Raw genomic sequence first — 12,929 nt, 5'->3', positions numbered from 1 at the left:
TTTGGCTATCGATGGCTACTCCTTTGTTGTACCTGAAAGCCTGGTTGTGGGTGTTCCCAACCTCACAACATATTTCAGTAACACATATAGCAATACTCCATAACTTCACATACCATGATATTACATACAATCTAACAGGATATTAATGTTCAACCGATCAAAACTTTTAAAATGATATTTCATAAGGTATACAAAATATAATCATATCACTATGGTGAATATGGGGGTTCCAGGGTGCTACTTTGAGGTGCAGAGAATCACAAACTCATGACAGGCTGAACCTGAAGAAGAGTCAGGGCTGATGAGGTCTAACTGATGATGAAGCCCAGCTGGGCAGGGGAAGACTGAGATAGTATAAAACCAGGAAGTCGTGTGCAAGAGGGGCTGCAGGAAGGAACTCTGCAGTCACTCCCTAGAAATAAGGGGAGTTGGCAAGAGACAAGGAGTAAGCCCTGGGATCCTGTGTGGGAATACAGACTCTAGCAAGAACTGAAGAGGGGGTAAAATAGTCAGACGGAGCTGAAGAAGCTCCACTGGTAACCGGGAGGTGGGGGCAGAGCTAGAGAAAAATAGTAGGAAGGAGCTCACAGAAACAGCAACAGGGTTTGGGATTGCGTACCATGGTTGCTAGTTATAGGGTCCCTGGGCTGGAACCTGGAGCAGAGGGTGGGCCTGGGTTCCCCTACCAGCCACTGGGGAAGTGGCACAGTCTAGGCAGTGGAACAGAAGACTGCTTGAGACTGTTTGTCTAGAAGGACTTTGATAAACTGGAAGGGAAAACTATAGCAATTTCACTGGAGGTCCAAGCCATGAAAAGCAAGCAAGCAAAAGTCCACAGAGAGAGACCACAAGGCAAGCAATGAGAGGAGGGGTCGTCAGACTGGTTGAGAGCTAATCTTCCCATGAGCCACAATGAGGTGACCCAGTGGTGAGTAGTAAACCCTGTGTCAAAGGGAGAGTTGTTTTTTATGTTAAGGGCCAATGTTGACACAAGAACAAATGGATATAAACTGGCCATCAACAAGTTTAGGCTTGAAATTAGACACAAGCTTTTAACCATCAGAGGAGTGGTTTTGGAACAGCCTCCCAAGGGGAGCAGCGGGGGCAAAAAAACTAACTTGTTTCAAGTCTGAGCTTGATAAATGTATAGAGGGGATGGTAAAATGAGATTGTCTACAATGGCATGTGGAACTATCCACAACTGCTGTTAGTAAATATCTCAAACATATGGTGATGGGACACTAGATGGGGAGGGCTCTCCGTTATTGCAGATAATTCTTTCCCAGGTGTCTGGCTGGTGGGTCTCCCCCACATGCTCGGGGTCTAATTGTTCCCTATGGGGTTGGAAAGGAATTTTCTCCCAAGTCAGCGTGGCAGAGACCCTTTTTTTTTTTTTTTTTACTTTCCTCTGCTGTGTGGGGCATGAGTCACTTGCTGGTTTGAATTAGAGTAAATGGTGGATTCTCTGTAACTTGAAGTCTTTACATCAAGTCTTGAGGACTTCTGTAACTTCAGCCAGAGATCACATATCTGCTCCAGGAGTGGGTGGGTGAGGTTCTGCAGCCTGGGAGACGCAGGTCAGACCAGATGATCATGATGGCCCTTTCTGGCCTTAAAGTCTGAGCCTATTACCTTTTATGTCCCTTGCTAGGTGATATTCATTTTGTGCCTTAGTCTTTTTGATTTTGTTCCTACGTGCTTGTGCTATTCTTTTGTACGCCTCTTTAGCAATTTGTCCACGTTCTGGCTTTTTGTAGGGCTCCTTTTTGATTTTTCAGGATATTAAAGAGCTCCTGATGGAGCCAGATTGGCCTCTATTATTCTGATCTTTTCTTTGCATCAGGATAGTTGGAAGCTGTGCCTTTAGTATTGTCTCCTTGAGAAACTGCCAACTCTCCTGAACTCCTTTATCCCTTAGATTTTTCTTCCCATGGGACCTTACCTACCAGTTCTAAGTCTGTTTTGTTTTGTTTTTAAATCCACTATGCTTATTCTTCTGCTCTCACTCCTTCCTTTAGAATCCTGAAATCTAGCACTTCATGATTGCCTTCCAAATTCAGATTTGCTACCAATTCATCCCTGTTGGTCAGAATCAATTCTAAAATGGCTGTTCCTCTGATTACTTCCTCTACTTTCTGGAACTAAAAGTTTTCCCCTATAGATTCCAAGAACTTATTGGAAGTTTATTTTGGTGTGTTACTTTCCAACAGAAGTCCGGATAGTTAAAGTCCCCCATTGTGACCAGGACTTGTGTGTTAGATATTTCTGTTTTTTGTTCTAGAAAAGACTCATCCACCTCTTCTTCCTGAGTTGGTGGTCTATAGTAGACCTCTACCATGAACTCACCATTTTTGTTTTTTTTTTTAAATCCCTTTTATCTTTACCCAGAGACTCTCAACTAGTCTGCCTCCCACCTCCTTCTGGACCTCAGAACAAGTGTATATATTCTTGACGCATAATGCAACACCACCTCCCTTTTTACTCTGCCTGTCCTTCCCGAACAAGCTATACCTCTATCAATATTCCAGTCATGAGACTTACCCCACCAGCTCTCTGTGATACCAATTAAATCATAGTTCTTCCTGTCTATTCCCCATACTCACTGCATTTGTGTAGCAACAATACAAATGCTGAGCAAATTCTCCCACTGATTTCTCTTATTGCTCCTATGACCCTATGGTAATTTTCCAAGTCCTCCCACCAATATCTAATTCTCTGTTAGGCTGCCTTTTTTATACTTACCTATGGGCTTCTGTCACCTGCACCCTCTGAACTTAGTTTAAAGTCCACCTCACGAATTTGATTTGTGAAGATGCTCCCTCTCTTTTTAAATCAGATGGGCTCCCATCTCTTCCCTGCACACCTTCCCAGAATACAATCCCATAGTTGAGGAAGCCAAAGTCCTTCGGTGTGTGGAACTATGCATTCATCTTCAAGATGTGCATGTCCCTTCCTGGGCCCTTACCCTCAACCAGGAGGATGGATGAGACCATCACCTGTGCCCTGACCCCTTTACCCTAGCTCCCAGGGTCCTGAAGTCTATCTTTTGGCAGTAGTATCTCACTTTTTTTGCATTTGCAAATGGTCATTTATAAGTCTCATTACATTGTCATTTGCTATCCTGCTCAGGGGGAAAAACTCATGATAAAACTGACGATAAACCTCTCTCTGTTGCTCAATATTTTATACTACTTTATTTGTTGGTGGGTTCCACGTATGACATGTGTTTCATGGATATATGTTAACACAGCAGCTTAACTTGCTGAATAAGCTAAGATCTGAAATGGTGGCTTATGAATTCAAACAGAAGTTTCACAGTAATTGAAAACAGTTTTCTCTTCAGTTTAAGGAATGTCAGCTTCCACCGTAGTCTTAAGTAGACAGACTGCTTATTTAACCTCCTATTTATGCACTTTATTTTAGAGAATTTGCTACATGTTCAAGTGCTATTTGACCACCATTTACAGGCACATTTCTCCTCCTTATTTGTTGTTGCTGGTATTCAGTTCAGCAACCATTTAAATCTAATAATCATTGGTGTATTTTGTTTTTCCATACAAATATTTTAATTAAAAAATACAGAACTATGAATTAGGTAACTGTCTCAAGGCTGTGCTAGCAAATGATTAATTGGTAAACAACATTTAACAAACTGAGGGGAAAACATTTTATTTATTTTGGTACATCAAATATTTAAAAAATAAAAGCTAAGTACTCCATATCATCATGCACTCAATTTACTTAGGGTGTTATCAGTCACACAAAGTAACATTTTAATACAGATGGTTTAATCAGAGTCAATCATACTATAATCTGCTCTAATCTCAACTGCAGGAATGTGAAATCCACACAATATTCTAAGGAAATGCTGATAAATAAACCATTACCCCCTGTTTTAAAATAATGTAATTTGACAAGAAAAGAAATGGAAGAAGAGGCTAAAGGAACACATGGTATTTAAGAAAATAAACAAAAAACCCCTAAGCATCAGAAAATCCTTCAGACTAGCAAACTCTGAAAGGTATCCTGTCTTTCAAGTCTCCCCCAAAATGGCAAAAAGCCAATTCAAAAGTATTTAGTCTATGGAAACAATCCATTTTGTTATAGTAACAAAAGTGTTAGTCTTCTCTCTAAGACTCCCTAATCAGTCACGCAGAGAATGAACAATAAAACTCTTGATTCCCTGTGTGTTGCTTGCAATTTCGGAATAGTCAATTCGCTATCTAGTCTTTTTACTTTTGTGTTATAGGAAAAGAGTTCTGGTCCATTAACTCGCCCACTCTCTCCTGGAGGAAGTTAACCAACTCAGCTAACACAAAGACATGTGTTTCATCCAGGTCTTGTATGATGAACTTCTTCCCCAGGGCATTTGACTCATCCAAGTACAGCAGGAACTGCTTCATGGCTGGATCACTGTAGAGACAAACATGCACCAGAATCCATATTACTGCCATATGACGCAATACAGCAACACAGCAGTAAGTAAAACAACTTTGGAATAATGGAACGTGAAAACTGCTTCCTAAGCAGCATCCTCATTTTCAAAAGTTCTTTGTTGCCTATATCCATCATCTTAGAAAGGCTTTTCTAAAAGTTATTCTTAAGTAATAGTGCCCCTTTTGGAGTTTTTCACAAATTAAACTGTGACCAGCTAAAAGAGCCCAGGAGGAAGAAAACTGGTTGCCTGACTTGCAGAGAATACTTAGTGATTATATTGGTATTATAAAATACGTTCTCAGTAAAACATGAACAATGAGTTTAAGGTTCATTTGTCTTTGCTGAACACTTAATATCCTCAGTTTACATATTCTTGTTCTAGCCTGATTTAGCTATAAATAGTAGAGACATAGCCAAGGCCCTTTGCTTTCAGTTTTGATTTTGTTTAAAAATTTCTGGGAATTTTGGTGTTTGTTACAAAAATTAAAAACATGGATGAAAAGCAGCACAAAAAAGTAACTTCACAGTTGTCCAAGTAAATATCAGATTAATACTGGGTGATGGGAGGACAAGAAAAAAAAAGCAAAAAATAGAGAAAAGTAAGAGTATTGAAAGTAAAAGCAATTTAATTCTGTGGTTTATTTTATGAACTGTACATATGCATGTGCCTTGCACTACACTGTCTTTAACAGCCTTGCATTTACACTTAATTATTAGCATAAACATTTACCCAATGTGTATTTGATTTTCTGAACATAATCCATTTTTTTCATATACTTGAGTGGTCCAAAATTTGGATGACAAGGGGTAAAAACTGTATAATAGCCTTTGTAAAACCTGAGAATTTTTCTATAAAAACTAAAAATGAAGGGCCCTAAGTACAGTATGGCATGAAATAGTATTGTACCTGAAACACAATGGAATTTAAGAGTTTCTCAGTAAATCCTTAATTATCCAATACTTTGTATTTTCCAAAACTTTGTGGGTTTTTTGGTAGTGTTTGAAAGTTAATTTCTCAATACCTTATCTAGACACCTTACCTAGCTCCTCTGGGGCTCTCAGGTTTTATTTAAATGCGAGTAGCTAAAGGATCAGTGATAAACAGTATTTATTGAGCTGAGGTGTAGGTATCATCATCAGAAGGGCAATCTTTATAATAACCACATTACAAAGTGACCAGATAATTTAAAATTAGACTTTTAATAAGTGCTGTGTTCCACTGATATATTTAGCAGTTTAGACTTGACAGGAATATATAAATAAATCAGTGGAACACAGCACTTATTTAATATATTTTACACAAGTCAGGAAAAGCGTTCTTCAGTGAAATCATGCACTTGTAAACTAATCTCTGGATTCTGGCAGCTGGAATGTTCTGGTGCAGTAGTCAATGCTGGAACAGTAGATGTCCAGAACTAAGGGGCTCAGAATCTTTTAGTAGAAACCATTATTTATATTAGAAATTATATTATCTGACAGAAAGGAGGTAATAAGATTTAGCAAGTTCTGCAATCGATATTAGTACCAGTTACCATATTTACAAGACCTTCTATGGGAGGAAACAAAACAACCCACACATTTGGGTGAACTGTGTACCACAAAATGAAGGTAAACTTTTTACACAGTGTAGAAATCCTTTTAGATATTGGCCTCAAACACATAGACACATGACTGGAGTGAGGAAGAAGTTTGCAAGATACAGATTAATTTTGAAGCCAAAAAAGTGAAAAAGCCTCTAACTTAAAGCTCATCTAAAGAGGTTACACTCATTTGCACTGGCATGTCCGGAAAGAAATCTAAGATTATATAAAATAGAGGGTGGAAAAATTGAATACCCTTCTAAAGTGCTTCTTTATATATTCGCAAAAAGAAAAGGAGGACTTGTGGCATCTTAGAGACTAACCAATTTATTAGAGCATAAGCTTTCGTGAGCTACAGCTCACTTCCTCAGATCTGAGGAAGTGAGCTGTAGCTCACGAAAGCTTATGCTCTAATAAATTGGTTAGTCTCTAAGGTGCCACAAGTCCTCCTTTTCTTTTTGCGAATACAGACTAACACGGCTGTTACTCTGAAACCTGTCTTTATATATTATTTATCATTCCTCCATAACCAGTTGTCTTCCTTTTGAACTTCATCCAACGGCAGGTTACCGATCCAAACTGCTAGTGCCAGATAATTATTAGCATTTGCTTGCTTGTGTTTAGTGATCTGTTGGAAATGAGTTAGTGTTGGATCATATTAAAGAAGTTCTGTATTAAAATCACAAATGAGTTTGATTCCCCAGAGTTTAAATTCCAGGGTATTACTAATTAAGAGGTCTCTTGGTTTTTGGTACTGTTTCTCTCCCTCTATGTGTGAAACTTGCAAGCTGCTAATTGTGTTAGTACATTCTAAGACAGAGTCTGTTCTCAAAGCAATTCACAAGAGAGAGAGACTCAAAGCAATACTCTAACAACAGAAACAGCACCCAGAGACTCCCCACCCTTTTGTTGTATTAACCATTGTGATTAAAATAGAGATAGAGGATGTATGTGGATGGATGCTTGGTGTGGATGATAACTGAATGATCAGGGAGGTGCCAGCCTAAGAATCCAGTGTCCATCGGCTGAAGAAGGCGTCAAGTGGAAATAACCAGAGGACCCCACCCGGAGGGCAGACTGGAATCCACCCAACAGCCTCAAGAATGGGAGAACCAAAGAACAAGATAACATCTTGGAGCTGTCAGGAATGTGCTATCTGCTGATTGATTCAGCAACAGCATGATGAAGCAATTCCCATAGACTGGCATAGGAAGAAATTCCTATAAAAATAGACTCTAAAAAGTGAGAACTTTGGGGTCTGATTCTGCAAACCAACTTCCAGGAGCATCAGATGAGCATCTGACAAGGCCCTGCTCCCTCCTCATGTCCAGGCCACCTGGCCAGTGGCTTGGCATGAGCAACTCTAAGGCTGGTAACTATGATAACAACCTTGCAGAAACTGTGTGTGTGGGTGTGTGTGTGTGTGTTTGTATGAATGAATGTGTGAATAAATATGAGATTGAATGGAATGTTATAGCTATAACTAACTGCTTACTATGATTCTTTCTGTATTCACAATAAATGTGGTGTTTTGCCTTTTTCCCTTTAATAAGATCCTGCTGGTTTTTATTTTATTGGTACAACATTAGAAGTCTCAGGCCAGATCTCATGGGACATATGTCCACATCAACACAAAACCAACACAACTGGCATTAATTGGAGCCCTTCTGGCAGTTCTAGCCAGGGTGGATAAAAATCAATGATTTTTTTAAAAAAAAAATCCAATTATTTAAATTGGATTTTTTTGATAAAATGCTTTTTGAGGCAGGAAAAAACCTATCTAAAGATAGTTTTAATTAAGATACATTATAGCTCAAAGATACCTCATCATGGAATAGGGATTATAAATTCTAATTCTATAGCATGAGACAATATATTCATGTTATACTTAAGAAAAGTTTTTTGTAAATGAGTTCCGAAAGTTCATAGATTAGGGACCCAATCTTATGGGATTCCAGGGGCTTCTGTATAGATTATTTAGGTTAATCTTTTTAGATTTGTCTAGAAGATACCATCAGAGATGCTTAATTTTGCCGTTCTCAAACTGTGGATATATGTCTCCAGACGTAACATACTTGTTAACAGCAAAAAAATTTTTATAGAAATAACAGAGGTGAGAAATAACAGACCTCACCCCTATTGTCCCTCTGCAAATTTGTGTACACAGAGTAATCCCTTACGTCTCTCTAAAAGTGCAAAGTTTCAAAAAGTTCAATGAATAGAAGATTGTTGGGGGAAGAATAGATCTGGACAAGGAAAAGAAGACTGGCGATAAATGTGAGAAGCGAGGGACATATGCTTGTTTTGTTAAAATATTATATGTTTGCTGTTTGTAGAAAAAAATCCAGAATACTTAACATTTATTTAACTAAAAAAAACAAAACAATTTAAATGTCTGCCTGGTGTTCTCCTCCTCCTACAGCATGGCAAGAAAATCCTCCAAATATTAATGATAGTTCACTCCCAATGGCTTCATAAATATCTGCTTCAGTTACCTTTAATAAATGAAATAACCAATTATTTTCTGATGTAGCTGTAAAACTAATCTGAAAAGTTTTCAAAATAAATCACTGTTTAAAAATGTATAGTGTGTATCTTCTAAAAATGAAACTTACATCTATCTCTGAGATGTGAAGAATATGCATTAAGGTTATAATCAACAAGAATGCACTTTTATGTAGAAAACAGATTAAACAGAGTCTTCCTGACTATAGTGATTAAAATCATGATTGAAATCAATTGATTAAAATCAAATCCACCCTGGTTATAGCAGAAGGGCTTTACCCATTTAGTACATGAAGACTTAACTATATTCTAATCCTTGATGTGGTCCTTCTGGAACAGGGCTTAGCATGCACATTAAAAGGGTGGGGAAACTTGCAACTGCAGTGCCTTGCCAAATTTTCCTTTGATCTGTTTATAGATACAAAATTCAAACATTTTTGTTTTTAACTGATGACTTCAGTTTCCAGTGCTGTCCATCTGGCACCTTTCACAAGTTCTAAAAAATTAATTTGAAAAAATATTAAGGAATTAGATTCCCTTACAACAGTTCTATGACTTCTGCTAGCACAGAATTCCATGCATACTCCCTGAGCTGGCTGTGAGCAGCAAGACAGCAACTGGCAAAGCTTGTCCAGCTAGCTTTGTGGAAACGGTGGATGGGGACTGGTTCGTAGCACAGTAAATACTGTAGGTCAGGTGTTCTCACTTCACTGCACCATGACCCCCTTCTGACAACAAAAATTACTTCACGACCCCAGGAGGGGGGACTGAAGCCTGAGCCTGCCCAAGCCCCACTGCCCTAGGTGGGAGGGCCAAAGCCTAAGCTTCAGTGATCTGGGCAGGGGGGCCAAAGCTGAAGCTCAAGAGCAGGGGTTCTCAAACAGAGGGTCGGGACTCCTCAGGAGGTCACGAGGTTACTGCATGTGGGTCGCGAGCTTTCAACCTTCACCCCAAACCCTGCTTGCCTCCAGCATTTATAATGATGTTAAATATATAAAAAAGTATGTTTGTTTAATTTATTAGGGGGGGTCATACTCAGAGGCTTGCTGTGTGAAAGGAGTCGCCAGTAAAAAAATTTTGAGACCCACTGCTGAAGAGCTTCAGCCCCAAGCAGCGGGCCTGCAACCTGAACCCTACCACCCAGGGATGAAGCCCTAAGCCAACCCTTGAATGGTGACCCCATTCAAAGGGGGTTGCGACCCACTTTGGGGTCCCGACCCACAGTTTGAGAACCACTGCTGTAGGTTCAAAGTCCATCTTGGACTTAAAAATATTTATAAAAGCAGCTAAGTGATGGGATCTTCATACCTGTCACACCTGAGAGCAGCTGGGTGCTGGGAGCCTGACAATGAACACGTACAGGACTGGAATGCAGACAAGTCCCACTAGCAGCTGCTATGCTACTCTCATGCTTTTTCCACATTAATATTAGGCAGGGCTGTTAGCATGGAACTAAAGTGTGAATAGACAAGCAAATGCTAAGAGTGTCTATATAAAAGACAAACATTATTTTTAAATGTTTTGCTCCCATTTGTCTGAGACTCTAACTTCCTGACATGGCCTGTTAGCGGAAGATAAACCTGTTGGCATAGTTTACCATAATAGCTCAAGACAATTGAATTACATGGTCACTAACCTCAATTTTCTGACTTTTCTGTTTTATTAGTCGTCACTAAAACTATAACAATCTCTTTGCCTGATTTGTTTGAAAGCAGAAATAACTATATTATAGGGATCAGCACTACATTTTGGTTGAAAGACCTTCCCCTTGCTATGTCTTCCACATGTCTTTCCTCTGTTCCCACCCTTTCACCTTCTCCTGCTGATCAGATTTTTACTCCTAAGGAAAACAGTTCTTTCAGAGACTAGAGTTTAAGTACATATAGAACAAATACTTTAACAAAAAAGCAAGAACAGTTTGAAATACTACTGGAAAGAGTTAAAAGGAGAGAATGTAGCAAGTGTTGGAATAATTCCATGAAGCAGCCTGAAGATATTTGTTAACACAGTGCAGTATGCTACTTATTATTTTACAGTATAGCTATGGCTCACGGCTTTCTAATATTGGGTCACCATATTTAACTTCACAAAACACTAACAGTTTTTGGCTGTCTTGGTTACTTAAGGACAAATTCTCTCAAAGGCAACACTCCCACTCACTTAAATGGGTGCAGTATCAGGCCCTTAGGGACAAATCCTCAGAAGCACTGTGAACACTTCACACCTTATCATTGTGAACTCTGGCCACAAAAACTAAGTAGCCCAGGGAGGATCACCCTGGGACTGTCCTGACAGTGGTCTAGAACTACTATACTACAGATCCCAGTGCGAATGCAGGGTATACCAAAAGGAGTTTTTCCTGCTGGCACAGAAACACTACCTCCCCTACCAACAACACTCTTCTGTCAGCTTGGCTGCATCTACACTTTATGTTTTCTCATCATAGCTATGTCTCTAGAGGTGTGGATTTTTTCCCCATTCTTGACCACAACAGTTATGCTGGTATAAGTTTTAAGTATAACATAACACACAGTAGAAGGCATGTATGGAGTACAATCAGGATCATGGCCATGAAGTGGATGTCAAACCCTGACTTGTGTTGTCTATATTTTGGGGATAATTGAGGGTCTGGCCCTTAAGTTAGAATTTAATGGCAACAGTTTAGATTATATGGTATACATTTACTGTATAGAAAGCAATAATTTACAGACTAAATAAAATTCAATTTTCTAGATTATAAACTGCAAACAGTTGCAGAGTGGTCTAAGCAGAATTTGTGCAGGACTTCTATTCAGTGGGAGAGAAGGGGGAGAAAAGATGAAGGGAGTGAGGCTTCTACATGTTCCGTAAAGTGTCTAGGATGTTTTAGGCACTAAACAAATAAGAAACGTGTTCAGTTGAAATTCAGCTTAACTACTAACCATTCTATAAGGACACCCTTCAGGACATTCACCATCTTCTCAACACACTTAGAAAGCCCAGATGTGGCAGATAATGAAAACAGATCTTGCTTTGGGTTCTGCTTGTAACCAGCGAGAAACTGAAAAAAAGGGGGAAAAAATCATGTTACAGCTTTTTACTGACCAAAGTGACCATTAAAATTTGGCCCTGTATACTTTTAAGTCACTGTAAAATTTGTGACAATGACATGAAAATGTAAACAAAAACCTACATACATTAATAAACCCTAGTCTACATATTAATCTTAGTCTTAGAGAAGATATTGTCACATTTTCAATATATACATTTTCTACAATACCACAAATGAGGAGGAGGAGGCGGTTTCATGTGTTACAGTAATGGAACAAACGTAGTAGTTACTAATATTGTCCAGCTTATAAAGAATTACAGAGATTATTTAAATGAGTCATACAAAGAATACACATAGGGCAGGGCTACACTGGAAACTTCAAAGTGCTGTCGCAGGAGTGCTCCCGCAGCAATGCTTTGAAGTGCGAGTGTGGTCGCTCCTGGTAATCCACCTCCTAGCGCTCAGAGCCTGTCTATACCAGCACTTTAAAGTGCTCTGGCTTGCTGCGCTCAGGGGGGTGATTTTTCACACCCCTGAGCCAGCAAGTTAGAGCGCTATACAATGTAAGTGTAGCCAAGCCCCTACCGATTTGGAATATCGTAAGTAGTGCTTCTGGGGTTTTTTTTTGGGGGGGGGGGTTATTAATTTAATGTCAGGGTTTATTTTTAGCAGTTTACGTTTTACAAAGATTTGCCCCCCAAAAAATTGGGGGGGGGAGAGGTTGGAGCTCTTTTAGTATATACTGTACCAAGTAATGTACATTCTCTGTATATTACCCATCACAGCGGTATACACTGCAACGAGCAGTCTCTCTGCAACGTTTGCTGGTGCGCGGCAACGCGGTGCCCCCGCCACCAGCACGACGCCACTGCAGCGCCCCAGGGAACCCCGAGCGCGCACCAGCAGGGCCTGCGGGCACCAGCGAGCGTCCCGCAGGGGAGTGGCTGTACAAAGCCCCCCCCGGCCCCCGTTACCGCTCCCCGCAGACGAGCCCCATGCTGCGCAGCGGGCGGGTCTGTCGGTTGCAGCCGCAGGGCAGCGGGCCGGCTCAGGAGGGCCCTGGTGGGTGTGGGGGGGGGGGCGCGGAGGCGGGGGGCCGGTGAGCTCTACGGGGCTGCGCACGGCGCGGCAGCCGCCCAAGCCCCGGGAGGGGGCGGGGCTCCACTGCGCGAGGGGGCGGCAGCAGCGGTGGTGAGTGACGCCCGCTCCCATTCACTCGCCCCCCGCCACCGACCTGCGGTTTCCCTGACGACGGAGCAACGGGCTGCGAGCCCGACAGCCGCGCGGGTTCTCAGGAGATTGAGCGTCGACGACGCCACAGCGGCCGTGCGCAGGCGCGGCCGGGCACGGCTCTCTTCCTGCCCCGCCCCTGGCGC

The 12,929-nt window shown here is 40.9% G+C and overlaps 1 protein-coding gene across 2 annotated transcripts; it reads right to left on the bottom strand.

Moving 5' to 3' along the window:
* Nucleotides 1-3,643: 3,643 nt before the first annotated feature.
* On the bottom strand, nt 3,644-12,921 carry GTF2H5 (general transcription factor IIH subunit 5). Of its 2 annotated transcripts, none has more exons than XM_084624706.1 (3): nt 12,788-12,921; nt 11,444-11,562; nt 3,644-4,413 (listed from the first exon to the last, which is right to left on the bottom strand). In XM_084624706.1, exons 2-3 carry the CDS (start codon nt 11,476-11,478, stop codon nt 4,233-4,235), a joined length of 216 nt encoding a protein of 71 aa, XP_084480832.1. In that variant the 5' UTR covers nt 11,479-11,562; nt 12,788-12,921; the 3' UTR covers nt 3,644-4,232. The 2 variants fall into 2 exon arrangements, with proteins under 2 accessions (XP_084480832.1, XP_084480833.1); XM_084624707.1 differs by lacking the exon at nt 12,788-12,921 and adding an exon at nt 12,330-12,470.
* Nucleotides 12,922-12,929: the final 8 nt, after the last annotated feature.

This window comes from Lepidochelys olivacea (genome assembly GCF_965140295.1).
Source record: "Lepidochelys olivacea isolate rLepOli2 genome assembly, chromosome: 3".
Lineage (NCBI taxonomy): Eukaryota > Metazoa > Chordata > Testudines > Cheloniidae > Lepidochelys > Lepidochelys olivacea.
Note: the sequence above shows the minus strand (reverse complement) of the source record. Positions and strands in the feature narration are given on the sequence as shown.